Below are 14,040 nucleotides of genomic sequence, written 5' to 3'. Positions count from 1 at the left end.
GCGCGGGAGGGCAGCGCGCAGGCGCGGGGCTCATGGCGGTGGGGCTTTGCGGCGCGCCCGCTTAGGCAGGAGCAGCATCCGTCGCCATCCGCCACCATTTGCACAGTAAGAGCGGCCCCGCTGCACTGCGTCCGTCCAGCGGCGGCCATTCGGCTGGGGAGGCGCGATATGGGCTGCCATTTTGGCGGGGGGAGGGGCCGCAGGCCCGAGCGCCGCGGACCCCTTGGGGCCTGGCCTGTTCGGGGGGCGGCCAGGCCGGGCGCTGATCCGTGGCCGGTTCCCGGAGCTTGCGGCCCTGCTCCCCGCAAGGCCTGGGGAGCCCGCTCAGGGGGCGGGGCGGGGCTGTACTACTGGCCCTGGGAGGGCCTCGGGGCGGCTGAAGGCCGGTTCTGCTGGCCTGCGGCCTGCAGCAGCCGGCGGGACGGGGGCGGCGGCCTGGGTACAGCTGGGTTCCCTCCCGTGTTAGCCGCGGGAAGAGAAATCGGCTCAGGTGCTGGCTCTAGGCTGTTGTGGGTGGCTTGGCTGGCGTTCCATGAAGCGGCGAGCTCAGGGAGGTGTAACGGCGTCGGGCACTTCTAGAGGGATTCCCGAACTTTGCTGGGTTTGTGAACACTAACGCCGTAAAAGAAGAAATTAGCTGGAAATGCTGATCGGTCGTGCGGCAGGAAGGGGCTCAGCTGAGACTCGGGAGAGCCTTTTGCCTCGTAGTGTTAGTAAATATCAATAAGTCCAGCTGTGCGGCAGTCAGTCTTGTAAAGTAAAGCGGTATGTGCGGACCAGCAAGGCCCACAGTTCTCCCTCTGTGCAGTGTGGAAGGCCTTGATTTTGTGGACTGTGTATTTTTGTTCTCCATCTTGCAGATTCAGTGAGCTACGATAACGTGAAGCAAACGGGTTGCCAACATGTTTCTCTACAACCTGACGTTGCAGCGTGCCACCGGCATTAGCTATGCCATCCATGGCAATTTCTCAGGTAACCTCATCACTTCACGCTTCTTGGATTGAGCTTTTTGGGGTAGTAGAGGGAAAAAAAGTGGGTTTGTCCTTTATTTGGTCTGGTTGCTCATTTGCTTCAGTGTGGCATTAGTGTTTTGCTTGTATGTTATTTGCTCTTGGGCACATTGCTTGAGCTGTTGTAACTTGTGGAAAGACCAAGAGAAGTTTAGCTTGATTATCTATAGATTTAATTAGTATTTAGTCCACTTTTCCTGATCTGGTAAAAGATGCTCGGGTGATCGTGGCACCTAACGTCGTGGATAAGTTGCTCTGAATTGCTCCGTAATGCTCTTTGGCATTTAGTAGGCGTAAAGTTTTATCTTCTTTCTTGTAGTGCTTCTGAAGTCAGATGTTCTGCTGTGCTGTTGCTAACTCTTCCCGTTTTGGGTTCTTTAGGAACTAAACAACAAGAAATCGTCGTTTCCCGGGGCAAGATCCTGGAGTTGCTCCGTCCTGATCCCAACACAGGGAAGGTTCACACCCTGCTGACCGTGGAGGTGTTTGGGGTCATCCGCTCCCTCATGGCCTTTAGGCTGACGGGTGGGACCAAGGACTATATCGTCGTGGGCAGCGATTCGGGGCGCATTGTTATTCTGGAGTACCAGCCCTCAAAGAATGTGTTTGAGAAGATTCATCAGGAAACCTTTGGCAAGAGCGGGTGTCGCAGAATTGTTCCAGGCCAGTACTTGGCTGTAGACCCAAAGGGCCGTGCTGTCATGATCAGTAAGTCAGTCTGTCAGCTTGTTTTATGGTTTTGGGTTTTTTTTCCTCCTGTCTCAGGGATTTTTATTTTGGGGCAAGTTTCTGTGAGGTATAATTGGAAATGTTTCTTCTTGGGCAGTTTGTTAGGCTATGAGAGGTGTCAAGGGGAATGCAGGTGTTCGGGATAGCTCCTTGACACTGATGGAATTGCACAAATTAATCCTAATGCTAGGCCAAAAGCATCTGGAAAGAGGCCAGCTTGCTTAGCGATGCGTAGAACCCTGAAGTGTGATGTCTGGGAGAGGAGTTGGGGTTGCAGGCATCGGTGCTACAGTGAAGCCAGTCGGCTCCCATAGCCTGAAATGATGTTATGAATTCATGTCTCTTCTCTGAGATGTATCGTGGAGACAGCTAGATGCATTTCTGATCAGGCTTCACAGGTAGAAGGACACTTAGGTGATTTTTTTGTTTGTTTGTTTAATAATATTTGCCATGAGGTGTCTTGGTGACTTTCTTAGTTTGCTCAAGCCAGCTTTATGCGATGCTGCTTTCCTGCACGCTGAGAGCAGGGACTTGTAATGACAAGTAGTTTGACAGTGCCTCTTTATATTGGGAATAAAGATAAATAATAGTGTGTCTTTTCTAACAAGCCTTGTTCTCACGGATGAGAAGGTAGCACAGACACAATTGTTAAAAGCAGTAAGCGTCTGTTACATGGTGGGTATTGTGTACTAGGCAAGAATACATTTTAGTTAAAATATTTCTGAGGAAAGGTCTTCTTGCCCAAGTGGCTTTAGATGGTGGAACATCTGGCTGCTTTTTTAGATTTGTTTTTGCTTCCCTGCAGTCTGTTGTCTCTCATGTGGTGGAAGGAGTGAGTAGATTGAACGTTGGGCTGGATGGATGTAGCCCAAAGGGTCGTTCTTTGGCTTTAAGGAGCTGGAGTTGTCATTTGTGCTTGTGGCCTGAAACATGAAAAATGAGACATTTGAAGTTAATTGGTGGCACAGAGATGAATAGCAGTGGTGAACTTCAGCAGAAGTGACGCTGACATTCTCTTACCAAATTGTGTATCGATATTGGACTGTGGGTCTGATCAGATTTGGTCACCGGGTAATGTGCTTCAGGTGCTGTTGTCCTTTCCTTGCAGGTGCTATTGAAAAGCAGAAGCTGGTGTATATCTTGAACAGAGATGCTGCGGCTCGTCTCACCATTTCCTCCCCGCTGGAAGCCCACAAGGCCAATACCTTGGTCTACCACGTGGTGGGAGTCGATGTGGGATTTGAAAACCCCATGTTTGCTTGCCTGGAAATGGATTATGAGGTGAGAAGAACTTAATCTCCCTTTGCTGTATTTTGAGCCGCGTCGTTCCTCTTCTGTTCTTTGTCTGTGGAGGCAGGGAACATTGACTGCTTCTGCCTTGGTGGTTCTTCAGTTCTTGCTGTTCAACTGCAAAAGTGCTTATTTTCTTCCCCTGAGTGAGGCAGTCTTTTGGGCTTCATTCTTATGTTGTTCAAAACAGTTTTCCCATGCATCAGCTTTGCTCCTCCTTTCTTGTAAGACACCTTCATGTGTTCTGTTTTAGGAAGCAGACAATGATCCAACGGGAGAAGCAGCAGCCAACACACAGCAGACATTGACGTTTTATGAATTGGACTTGGGTTTGAACCATGTTGTTAGGAAATACAGTGAACCCTTGGAAGAGCATGGCAACTTCCTTATAACAGGTACTGGCCACTAAGTCTTTTTCCTGTGGATTTACTTGGTTCCTGTTCCACAGGGAAACGGAAACAATGTGCTTTACGTCTGAGGGGTTGTTTCAATGGTAGTTTGAGCCATTAGTATAAATTAATTGGTCTTGAAGTCAGGGGATGAGTGGTGGTTTGCACATGGAAACATGCAAGAATTCCTAGGTACAGCTGTAGTTTGGAAGTGCTCCCTATGTCTTGTAGATGGATTTTGGGTGTTCTCTGGATTCTGAAGCTAGGAGATGTTAACTGACATTAACCGGTAGCAGATGCAAAAGCATGTGCTGTTGTACTCTCTGGCATGGGATTCCGTCAGTGAAGATGCTTTCAAAAGGCAGTGGGTGAATCCACGGACTAAAAGCCCACTTTCAGGGACAGGATACCAAGCCAACCTAATACCTTCGACCTGGGAAACTGCTGAACCAGATTGCTCTCCAAGCACAAAGGAAGCTGAGCTAGGAGAGTGTCCTTGTGTGCTTGCCCTGTTGTTGCATCTCCCATAGGCAGCTGTCAGACACCAAATATTGGGCTGGATCTGACCGTTGCTGCTATATTGATGATATCTTTTGTTACACTGGGATTTCAATGGAAGCATTTTAAAAAACATGCTCTAAAAATGCAAGATAGGTCAAAAAATCTGGGGGATTTTTTGACAGGGAGCAAGCATGCCAGTAACCCAAGGGTCATGTTTAACTGACAAGTTGCTAATGTGCTATTCTGGGCGTATCGTGGCTTTCTAGACGAGAATAAGCCAGGAAGGATAGAACATAATCAATTTGTCTGAAGCTGCGTCCTTTCTTTTTCTCCTTCCTGGTCCCCTAGTTCCATCTGCCCTGTTCTCATGCTGACACAGGCAGCTGTACTCAGTCTTTTGTCTGAGTAGGGTACCTGTAGGGTGTTGGAGAGCACTGGAAACTGTTGCTTTGAAGAAAACAGAAAGAAATGTTCTGCAGGCCGTAAGTCAGATCTGTGATAAGGGCTTTTCTCATGCTGTTTCTTTTTTGTGTTTCAGTTCCTGGTGGCTCTGATGGACCTAGTGGGGTCCTGATCTGTTCTGAAAACTATATTACTTATAAAAACTTTGGTGACCAGCCTGATATCAGATGTCCAATTCCCAGGAGACGGGTGAGAATTTTGGGATTCCTACCCTTTTTTTAAGATTGTCTCTGTTAGTGCTAAATGAATGCTTGGTATTCGCCTTTCAAGGTTAGAGGTGTCAGGGAGGTTTTAAAGTAAGAAAAAAGCAGTTGAAAGTGTGTTGGCCTGTGCACCGTACTGGCTGCATGTTACCTCTGAGGGAAGGTGGAGGTGGGCATAGCCTGAAGTGATGAGCTTGATTCATGTCTCTTCTCTGAGATTCATCCTGGAGATACTGCAGAGACTCTGATCAGGCTCCGCGGTTGCAGTGCTGTCAGTATAGGGTAGGATTACTTGAGATGGTGGGTCGTGGTTGCTGTCCTGTATGCAGGTGGGGTCCCACAGCTGCTCTCTTGCATCTAAGGCTGCTTCCTCCTCCTTTGGTACTGCACATTGTTGTGGGCTTTGACAGTGCTTTGGACACTGCCAAAGTGCAGGTGCTCAAAACCAGCTGCGGGTGGATTGCAGCCCTTTCCTCCCTGTGTGGCTTTGGTATGTGAGAGAAGGGAGGTGGGGTAAAGAGATAGGAGGGGGAGATGTTCAGGCAGAGTGTCTTGGAAATGTATCTGCTTCTGGAGCAGAGATGTCCCAAGGGTAACTATGGGTGTAACACAGGGGATGTACTTTGTGTTGAAAGCCTCCTCACATGCTGTCAGCTCTTAAGGCACCTGTGAAATGGAAATACTTCAGTCACTGAAGTTGCATCTGCACTTACTGGGTAATCACACCAATGACCTCAGCTTTCCTTCTTGGCAGAATGACTTGGATGACCCAGAGAGAGGTATGATTTTTGTCTGCTCTGCTACGCATAAGACCAAGTCCATGTTCTTCTTTCTGGCCCAGACAGAGCAGGGAGACATCTTCAAAATTACTCTGGAGACTGATGAAGACATGGTAAGCATCACGTGAAGAACAACAAAAGCTTTCATTGAGAAAAGTCCTTAGTCAATTACTTTGATTCTCTGATGTGATGTTTAATATTGTGGGTTTACCTGTGTAATGGCACATGTTTTATGTGAATTGTGGTACAATTACACCCACAGTTGTAACTGCTGTTTACTCATATAGAGACACAGCGCAAGGTTTGCAAAATCCTGTCAGAATTATGCCCCAGAGTTCTGCACGCAGTCCTTCCTTCAAAAGAATTATTGTAAAGTGTGGTCCAGGAACCTGCTATAGAGTGTTCCAGAAATGAATTCTGGGGAACTTTAGTTTCTCTTGATCACAGTAAGCGTCCTGTTTCATCTCTTAATTGAATATTTACAGGCTATGATCAATCTTCTTGCAAATTGACATCGCTAGCTTGGTACAGCTGATCCATGAGTTGAAATAACAGGCTTGAAGTGGCTTGCTGCTGCTTGTCCTGGTGTTTTGCAATGAAAATATCTCTGCTGCAGAGAATCAGTTGGGTTTTTTGCATAAATGTTGAACGTTAATTCTGCTTCATCTACACACATCAAGTTTGGTACAAGGGATGTTTGTGGAGCATCATTAAGTGGCTTAAGATTGTTCTTGGATTTTTCACCAGGGGCTATTGCGACCATATCAAATGTAGAAATTTGCCCAGGACAGTTAATTTTTCACGTGTTGGAGAATGGCTGGTGTTCCGCAAAGCAAGTTTCTTCTTTCTCTTAGACAGTTTGCTGTTTTTGCAGCTGGTTTTTTCCAAAGTCAGTGTTACCAAAACCAGAAAGTCTTAGAATAAAACAGGCAGCCTGACTTGTGTTCAAAATAGTCTTCTGGATTTTGTGATTTGTAACGTGCTGCCCGAAACTACTGATGTGATTATGCCTGGTCCATTCTCTTGCTTCCTTTCTTTGGAGAGGATAGCTAGGTAGCTGGTTTTTTGTTATATCACACATGTACAGCTCTAGTACTTTGCTGGCACAGTCATGTCTTCCTCTGCTTTCAGGTGACAGAGATTCGACTGAAGTACTTTGACACTGTTCCTGTCGCTGCTGCCATGTGTGTGCTGAAGACAGGGTTTCTCTTTGTGGCATCAGAATTTGGAAACCAGTGAGTAAACAATTGTATGTCAGAATTTTCCCCCTGAAACAGACTCTTTCTGTTTAGGGCTGCAAACTGACCCTTGAACTTACTGAACATATAAAGACAAAACCTCTGTTTTAAGGAGTAAGTTAATGCTTTGTTTGCAGGGCTTGAGCAGAACAAGTGGTTTAGACCATGACCAAATGGGGGAATTTTCTTGTTGTTTGAAACCAGACTAGATACTATAGTGCAGGGAACAAAAGATGACCTATTGTTGCAGTAGGTTTTTGAAGAATTGAGCACTTGCAGTTCATATAGGGTCCGTCATGTATCCAGATGAATTATCTTTTAATTAGTTTGATCAGTTTTCATTGAACTTATGCACGCCCACTCAAAAGCAGATATGGTTTGTTATCAGTAACTGGTACTTTCCTTCATAGATGTAATACTGAGGGCTTTCTCTACTCGTGCTTGGGGTTCTAGAATATTTTAAAGACTCAAGACTTTACACACCTTTGCAGGTGGCTTAACAAGTGTCTATGTGGGGGATTCACAGGAATGGAGGTTTGTACTCTTCTGACTACACCTGCAGTCAGCCACCTGAGGGAGCTCCAGCCAGTTGACTGGAGTGAGTCTGAATTGGGTTGTATAAACCCAGCTCTTGAGCAAGCCATATTCATTTGCACTTTATTAAAACCGAGAAGTAAATCGGTCTGTCTTTCTGGTTTTATTTTTTTTTTCCTCTGAAGTTTAACTTGATTGTTGTGATATTTAGGCTTATAGAATGGAATGCAGTTAAAAATAGGGAGGTGAGAGTAAAATCGGTAACTGTGGAGTTGCAGTCTTAGCCCTTGGCCTTGCTGTTGGCCTCAGCTGTCCGTTGGTGCTTTGGCTGTAACACAAGAATATCTGAAAGGCTCAAGGGTAAACAGAGAAAACAGTGAAACTCTGGGATACCTTGCCAGTGACAGCTACAAATGAGATGGGGGGGGGGAGGTTGTGGGAGGGGGGGGTTGTTTGGGTTTTTTTGTAGGCCTCTGATTTCCTTTAAATGTCTTGTCACCAAGAAGGCAATCCCTAAGGCCAAATTTTAGTAGCAGTATAGTGTAGGGAAGGATTTTTCTCCTCCCTGCTCGCTGGGAGAAGGCTACGTGAGCTTTGCACTGAACTTGCTGTTGCTCTTGTTTTCTGTCTTAAGTTACCTGTACCAGATAGCTCACCTGGGTGATGATGATGAGGAGCCAGAGTTCTCTTCTGCCATGCCTCTTGAGGAAGGAGATACATTCTTTTTTCAGCCACGACCTCTCAAGAACCTGGTGCTGGTGGATGAGTTGGACAGTTTGTCTCCTATTCTGTGTTGTCAGGTATGTTGCCATCAGCAAGCTCCCATTGGCCCCATAAGTAAGTCTTTCTCATTTACAGAGGAATTGATCATAGATGCATGATTTTTTCTTTGCTGTTTTGCAGCATATTTGTGTGTGAGTGGGGTTATCCTAGGTTTCCAGAAATACTGCTCTATACTAAATGCTGATAGAAAAGCAAGTCTGCTAAATTCTCAGCCAGCTGCCTAAGACTGGTACCTGGCCTGGCAGCCTTTGATTCCTGTGTGACAAAAATGTATTTGGACACAGGGTGTCAGCCAGCAGTCCTGTGCTGCCCATCTGACCATCAGCTCTCTACTCTGCGGTGACTTTGGTTAAAACTCTACGTTATTTCAGGGCAGGAGATAGTACACCCTATGGCATCTTCATTGTTTTCAGTGTCTGAAAAAAAACATTCTTAAAGCAGTAGCGTGGCATATACAGCTTAATTTTATTTTGTCTTCCTGTGGATATTGTTTGACACAATTTCTCTATGCAGATAGCTGATCTGGCCAATGAAGACACACCCCAGTTGTATGTGGCTTGTGGTCGGGGTCCCCGGTCTTCTCTGAGGGTTCTGAGACATGGACTTGAGGTAAGACTTCTGGCACTCTGAGGTTGAGAGGTGAGGACAGTGGGAGAAAATCCTTGAAATAAGGGTGCTGAAATGGAGGGATTCTCCTTTTGCCGTGGTCTGGAGACCAACTTTCTCTAGACTTGCATCTTGGAAATAGGAGGGTTGTCCTGTTTATTCTTACACTCAGGGTTCTTGTTTAGTTGACTCCAGCCAGCTACGTTTTGTCTCTTCTAATGCTTGAGTTTATTGAACTGGAACATTCCTGATGTGTCTGCCAGCTGCTGCTGATGATCCCTTTGCTGGGGGCGGGTATGGTGACCTTGTTTTAAAGCTGATCATCCAGAGCTCTAACGTTGCCGTCTCATTGCTGGACGTATTCTACCCCGTAGTGTATCTGGCACAGGGAGAGAACATTAGAATTGGGAATTATTAGCTTTCCTGCACAGCTGTGGGAAAGCTTAAAAACTGCTGGTGGTTCGGTGAGTTACTGTAGTTAAGTCTAAACATCTGTTTGCAAAAGAACCTTGTTCCTGTTTACTCTTAGGTGTCTGAAATGGCCGTCTCGGAGCTGCCTGGTAACCCCAATGCTGTATGGACTGTGAGGAGGCATGTTGAAGGTACGCAGTATTTTCCTAAAGCACAGGGAGGCGATAAGGGGTTTTTTAGTGTTTTGTTTGTTGGTTGGTTTTGTTTTGATTTTCTGTCCAAGGAGATAGGAAGGGTGCTGCATGATGGTGGTTTGCCATCCCCAAAGTTCTGTTTTGAATCAGCAAGCACCTGTTTGTACTTAGAAGCCACCCTCTGGTCCCCTAGAACTTCCCTTTGACAAAGAAGCACCTGCCTGCAGCTGCATCCATCACCCAATGTAGCTACATCAGCTTTATGTTTGCAGCCTGAAGCTGCTGAACTTCTCATCCTTTCCCACTTCCCATAAGTTCTTGCTCCGACATCAGCAGGCAATGATGATGCTTTTTGTTGGAGCATACTCACTGTTCTTTATATGCGTGTTGACAGCTACAGTAATCAGCTCTTTGTGAGAGAGTGGGGTACAAATTATGGAACAAAGAAGATAAATCGGCAACAGTGTCTGTATTTTATTACTTCCCTCTATGCATATTTGCAAAGAAAACAGTGTGTTTGGGCTAGGACGTGCTCCCTATTCAAAAACCCAGCAGTGTATAGAATGCTGCTGATGCCGGGAAGGTCAGGATTTGAAATTGGCAGAATATAGTGGATTGTGGCTTTGGTTTTGGTTGGGTTTTTTTTTTCCTGATCTGAAATAATGGGTTTGCCTTGTTTGAAATAATGGGTTTTGTACTAAAGTACAGAAGGAAATGTAATCCCTTATCCTGCCTTTGTCCTGAGGGCAAGAACAGACATCTCGGAAACACCTAAAAAGCCTGAAATGAATCTATTCTGGGTACTGACAGTCTCTGTGGTTATTTCTGAGGCAGTGCTTTGTATAACTCTCGCAAAGACTTGCTGTAGGTTTATGCACTGGATATAGAAATGCCAGATTGTTGTAGGGGAGACCTTAGCCTGCTGTGGTGACATGGTATCTTGTTTTTAAACAGTCACAGAGTAGTGTGTTTTCCAGGGTGCCTGTAACCCTGTGGGAATTTCGGACATTGCTGTGGGATTTACTTTCCCATCTGAGACCTGCCATCAATTTCTGTGCTTGTGTCCTGAGACTCATGTACTGCCTAAGCAACATGACAGGAGCTTTGAGCACGAAGTGCCTTCATGTTCCTCAGAACTAAAAGGGTCAGAAGGAAAGTATTTCCACAGTTCATGTCAAAAATAGGTGCTTCTCTTAAAAGAGGCATTCCAGTTTGTTAGAGACAAACCTTTGCTCCTGCCTTCTGGAAAAGGCGTTGATAACACTTGCTCCCTCTAAGAGACGGAGGCTTCTGACATCACCTTACAGTTTTAAAACCTTTTCTCTTGGAGTTCCAGAGGATGACTTTGACTTCTCAGGAGATGGAGGACTGTTGCTAACCTACAGGAAACAGAACAGTCTCGCTGCTTCTTTTTTTCCTCCTTCCAAATTCTCTAGGTTCCAGCATGAGGATCTTCTCCATGATTCCAGAAAGACTGGAATCTGTAGCTGTTGTGAACCATGCTACTTTTTTGAATACAGTTAAGTTACACGAAACTGATCCCGAAGTTACAACTCTCTGAATTCAGAAACGGTTTTAGTGGGTTTTAATCAGAAAGACTGCAGAACCTTTTCAAACATGTATCTAATCTTGAATCTGCCCAAGTGCTGGTTTTTGAGTGTCAGTTTGCAGTGTCGGGCTGCCTGCCTGTGCCTCAATGCCACAGTGTGCGCGTGCTGCGAGGCCTCTGTAAGACATGTACAGGTTTGCAGCCTCCAAAGCAAGTACTAACCTCGGCTGGTACGTGGTGATACACACTACCAATACCAAGCCTTTTTTTTTCTTCCACAGGTGGCTGGTGGTGGAGGTGCTGATCACCACAGGTGTGTACCTACTGCTAGGGGCTACAGTACTGTCCCACAGGTTAACCACAGAGAATCCCAAATCTCTTATGCTAAGCTTTTCAGTAAATGAATTCTAGAAGCTGTTGTGGTTGGAGATTGCCTTTGTAATTTGGTAGCTGAGGAGTAGAAAGCAACTCCCGTTCCATCTTGCAGTCTTCAGGGAACAAAATAATTGACTGTGTCTCTGCAGAACAGTCAGTTCTTGCTAAAATCAGAGGTGTGCGTTTTGGGGGTGTTTTCAGCACCCTGCTAGACTGAGGATTTGCTCCCAGCTACTTTGTACAGACCTCCAAGAGAAAATGATCAAGTGTGCTTGGAGCCCCTGTAGGTACTGCTGGCATGGGAATGCCCTGTGGTTATGGGATGCGTCTGCCCATCAGACATAATTGGATGGGATTTGGACCAAACCCCCTCTTGTAGTTGACTATCGAGGTCTGGGGAGCTAGATGGCTCTGTGCTTTGCTGTGGAAATAGATGTGAGCTGAGAGCTAACAGTCGGCATTCCCTACCTGGCACTGGCATGAAAAGCAATGTGCAGTGAGTCACGGCTGCAGTCTCCATGCAGTAGTAAACGGAAGCCTGGGAAAATGTGCTGTCATCCTGTCGGTATCTTTTAAATGAGAATAATCCTGAACTTTGACACTGCTCATCTGCTTTTTCACTGAGCTGCTTTGAGCTAGTGGTGACTGCATTTGTATCTGTGCAAATTCAGATGCTGCAGAGTGTGAAAAAACTGTATCAGGCGTGGACTGGCGTATAGGAATGAAATTCTCATGGAGTAACTCAAACTGAATCTGTGACAAATAACAAAAAGGACAGTAGTACAGAGTTCATGAACTGAAATGCTATGCTTTCATAACTGGTCGTGACATGTGCCTGAAGCTGCAGAAAACTTGTAATGAATGTGTAGGAGAATGAGTCCAGCTGTGGTTCTTCAGAGTCATTGAAATGGCTCTGTTACTTGCTGAAAGGAGCTAACTGGAGCAATTAGAACGATAGTAAGCATCTCCAAAGTCTTGTGTCTGCATACAAAATAACATCTATCTGTTCAAAACTGTGGGCAGCCTGATGTTACGCTTGGGATTGTGCAGAGCTAAGTAGATATCTTTTCATATTAAAATCTGTAGATCTTTTCTCACTGAGAATACTACTTGGTGCCCTGGGGTTTTAGTCCTCTTAATTTCAACTAGGCTGTTATATTTTCTAAGCCAAAATTGTATTGTATTGAGTCTAGATGAATGTGTCTTATTCACTGACTTAATTCTGGTAAATCAAACCCTTTATTTCAAAGCTCCAGCACAGAGGCATTAAGCAACACTACTGGGCTTCAAGCAAAAATGCACTTGTCACTATTATTGATGCAGACTTAAAGGCATGCTCTAATATAACTGTAAGCCAGTGAAAAGAAAGAGCTAAAAAAGTATTAAGAGGTAGGAATGAGTTTTCGTTCAGAGTAGAACTGAGGGAATCTGTGTTGCTTTCAAATGGGCATTCTTTGTCCTGCTCCAAATCACATGGTTAAGCCTCCAGCTGGGACATGCTGGTTTATCATGAGAATGACAGCCCCCAGGGAGGAAGGCAGCAGCTCTCAAGAAGCTTGGAAAGCAACAAAGGTCTTTGAAATGAAATTTTTAGAACATCCTGTCTGCAGGATATTTATGAATTAAATGCTCAGCCTGTGAACTGCTAGAATCTCTGTTTAAAGCGATCGAGGAATTCTTGTAGGCCTCTGGTGTTGAAAAATTCATGTAAGTTTGTAGGAGAAGCTGCTATTTAGTATTGGAAATAACCAGTGTGTAATGGCGTATGTCTTGCTGAACTCTTACCAGCTGCTGTTAATGTTAGAGAAATTCTTCTGTTAAGCCAAATATATAAATAGTTGGTGTTACTAATCAGTTTCCGTGTGCAGGTTCAGTTCTTGTTTTCTCATTTCCCCAAGTAGACCCGCTCCTGTTGGTGGGGTTCAGGAGCATGTTGGAGGTTATCAGCTGTGACCACTTAATGGAGTAGTAATGGAGTTTATGCTGTTGGAATTGCTTTAATTATACAAAGCTCTTCAGTTTGGTCAGAGCTGTGGTCATTTTAGCAGATGTTGGGCAGAAGAAGGATGGGTTTTTTCACTTGCATATTTTCAGCTGTATGTAAGAGCTTTCTGTTATAAACGTGACACAGCAGGTTTGGCAATGTCTCCCTCTAAACAGGGTGGGTAAGAAAAGGATTGGTTCCTGAAGCATTTGTTTCAGTTAACCCAATTGAGTTTCTTTAAGCTGCTGCATGGTATTTGCTGGCATCCTGTATTTATCCCAGTGAGAGCTCTCCATTTTCTTTCTCTACTTAGAGAGTCATTTGCCACTTCTCCATGTCTCCCATATTTGCAAATTATGGAAAAACTCTACTCAAGGGCAAAAGCTGTGGCAGCTCTCTTACGCCCTCACCTCTGCTAATATTCTTGTGCTGTGGTGCATAAGTCTGAGCTTTGGGTTGGGCTGGGTTAAAATGGGGAGTGTTTTCTTTTTAAGAAATAGCCACTTGCATGACAACAGCAGCAGAAGTGAAGCTGGTTCTTTGAGGCAATCTTATTTCTCCACTGCAGCTCCTGGCTTTATTTCCCAACAGACTTTATTGTTTCTGTTGCTTTTGTTATTCTGTTCCAATGAGACTCTCCTCTCCCCCTCTAATGACTGTCACTTTCTGCAGAATGAAAATGGACAGCAGTAAACCAGGGCATTCTCTTTACCCAGTCCAACTGCCCTTGTTTCCCACAAAGTTTTCCTATTTTCAAATGAGCTCTTAAGACTATTCTGATTAGCATAGCTCTTCCATGTCCAGGCTACTGGACTCTCCCAAGCCATCCCCTTTGCGAGAGAAGAAGCCAGTACTGGAGATAATAGTTGCAATACTGTCACTGTTCCAGCAGAAGTAAAGGTCAATGTTTGCTTTATCTTAAAAACGTAGTTGTTTCTCATCCCAAGGGACTGTAATGGCTGGCTGTGTGAATGTAAGCTAGTTGAGCTTCTGGGTGAGGGCA

At 45.2% G+C, this 14,040-nt stretch overlaps 1 protein-coding gene and 2 non-coding genes across 3 annotated transcripts in view; all 3 read left to right on the top strand.

Moving 5' to 3' along the window:
• The first annotated feature begins 33 nt into the window (after nucleotides 1–33).
• The window catches only part of SF3B3 (splicing factor 3b subunit 3), a 30,212-nt gene continuing 16,205 nt past the window's right edge, over nucleotides 34–14,040 (top strand). Inside the window, exons 1-11 of the mRNA XM_086469617.1 lie at nucleotides 34–105; nucleotides 861–972; nucleotides 1,392–1,718; nucleotides 2,848–3,020; nucleotides 3,283–3,424; nucleotides 4,458–4,570; nucleotides 5,339–5,476; nucleotides 6,495–6,598; nucleotides 7,770–7,935; nucleotides 8,432–8,527; nucleotides 9,054–9,126. Coding sequence (XP_086325743.1) covers nucleotides 903–972; nucleotides 1,392–1,718; nucleotides 2,848–3,020; nucleotides 3,283–3,424; nucleotides 4,458–4,570; nucleotides 5,339–5,476; nucleotides 6,495–6,598; nucleotides 7,770–7,935; nucleotides 8,432–8,527; nucleotides 9,054–9,126 — 1,402 coding nt within the window. The 5' untranslated portion in view covers nucleotides 34–105; nucleotides 861–902. The remainder of the gene's footprint in view (nucleotides 106–860; nucleotides 973–1,391; nucleotides 1,719–2,847; nucleotides 3,021–3,282; nucleotides 3,425–4,457; nucleotides 4,571–5,338; nucleotides 5,477–6,494; nucleotides 6,599–7,769; nucleotides 7,936–8,431; nucleotides 8,528–9,053; nucleotides 9,127–14,040) is intronic.
• LOC147415000 (small nucleolar RNA SNORD111) lies at nucleotides 2,051–2,132 on the top strand. Its single transcript, XR_015183750.1, has one exon. It is a non-coding gene; the product is annotated as a small nucleolar RNA SNORD111 (small nucleolar RNA).
• On the top strand, nucleotides 4,761–4,840 carry LOC147414999 (small nucleolar RNA SNORD111). The gene has a single exon (XR_015183749.1). It is a non-coding gene; the product is annotated as a small nucleolar RNA SNORD111 (small nucleolar RNA).

The sequence above is a fragment of the Leptosomus discolor genome, chromosome 8, assembly GCF_034619465.1.
Source record: "Leptosomus discolor isolate bLepDis1 chromosome 8, bLepDis1.hap2, whole genome shotgun sequence".
Lineage (NCBI taxonomy): Eukaryota > Metazoa > Chordata > Aves > Leptosomiformes > Leptosomidae > Leptosomus > Leptosomus discolor.
This window is presented reverse-complemented; position numbering and strand designations above follow the sequence as displayed.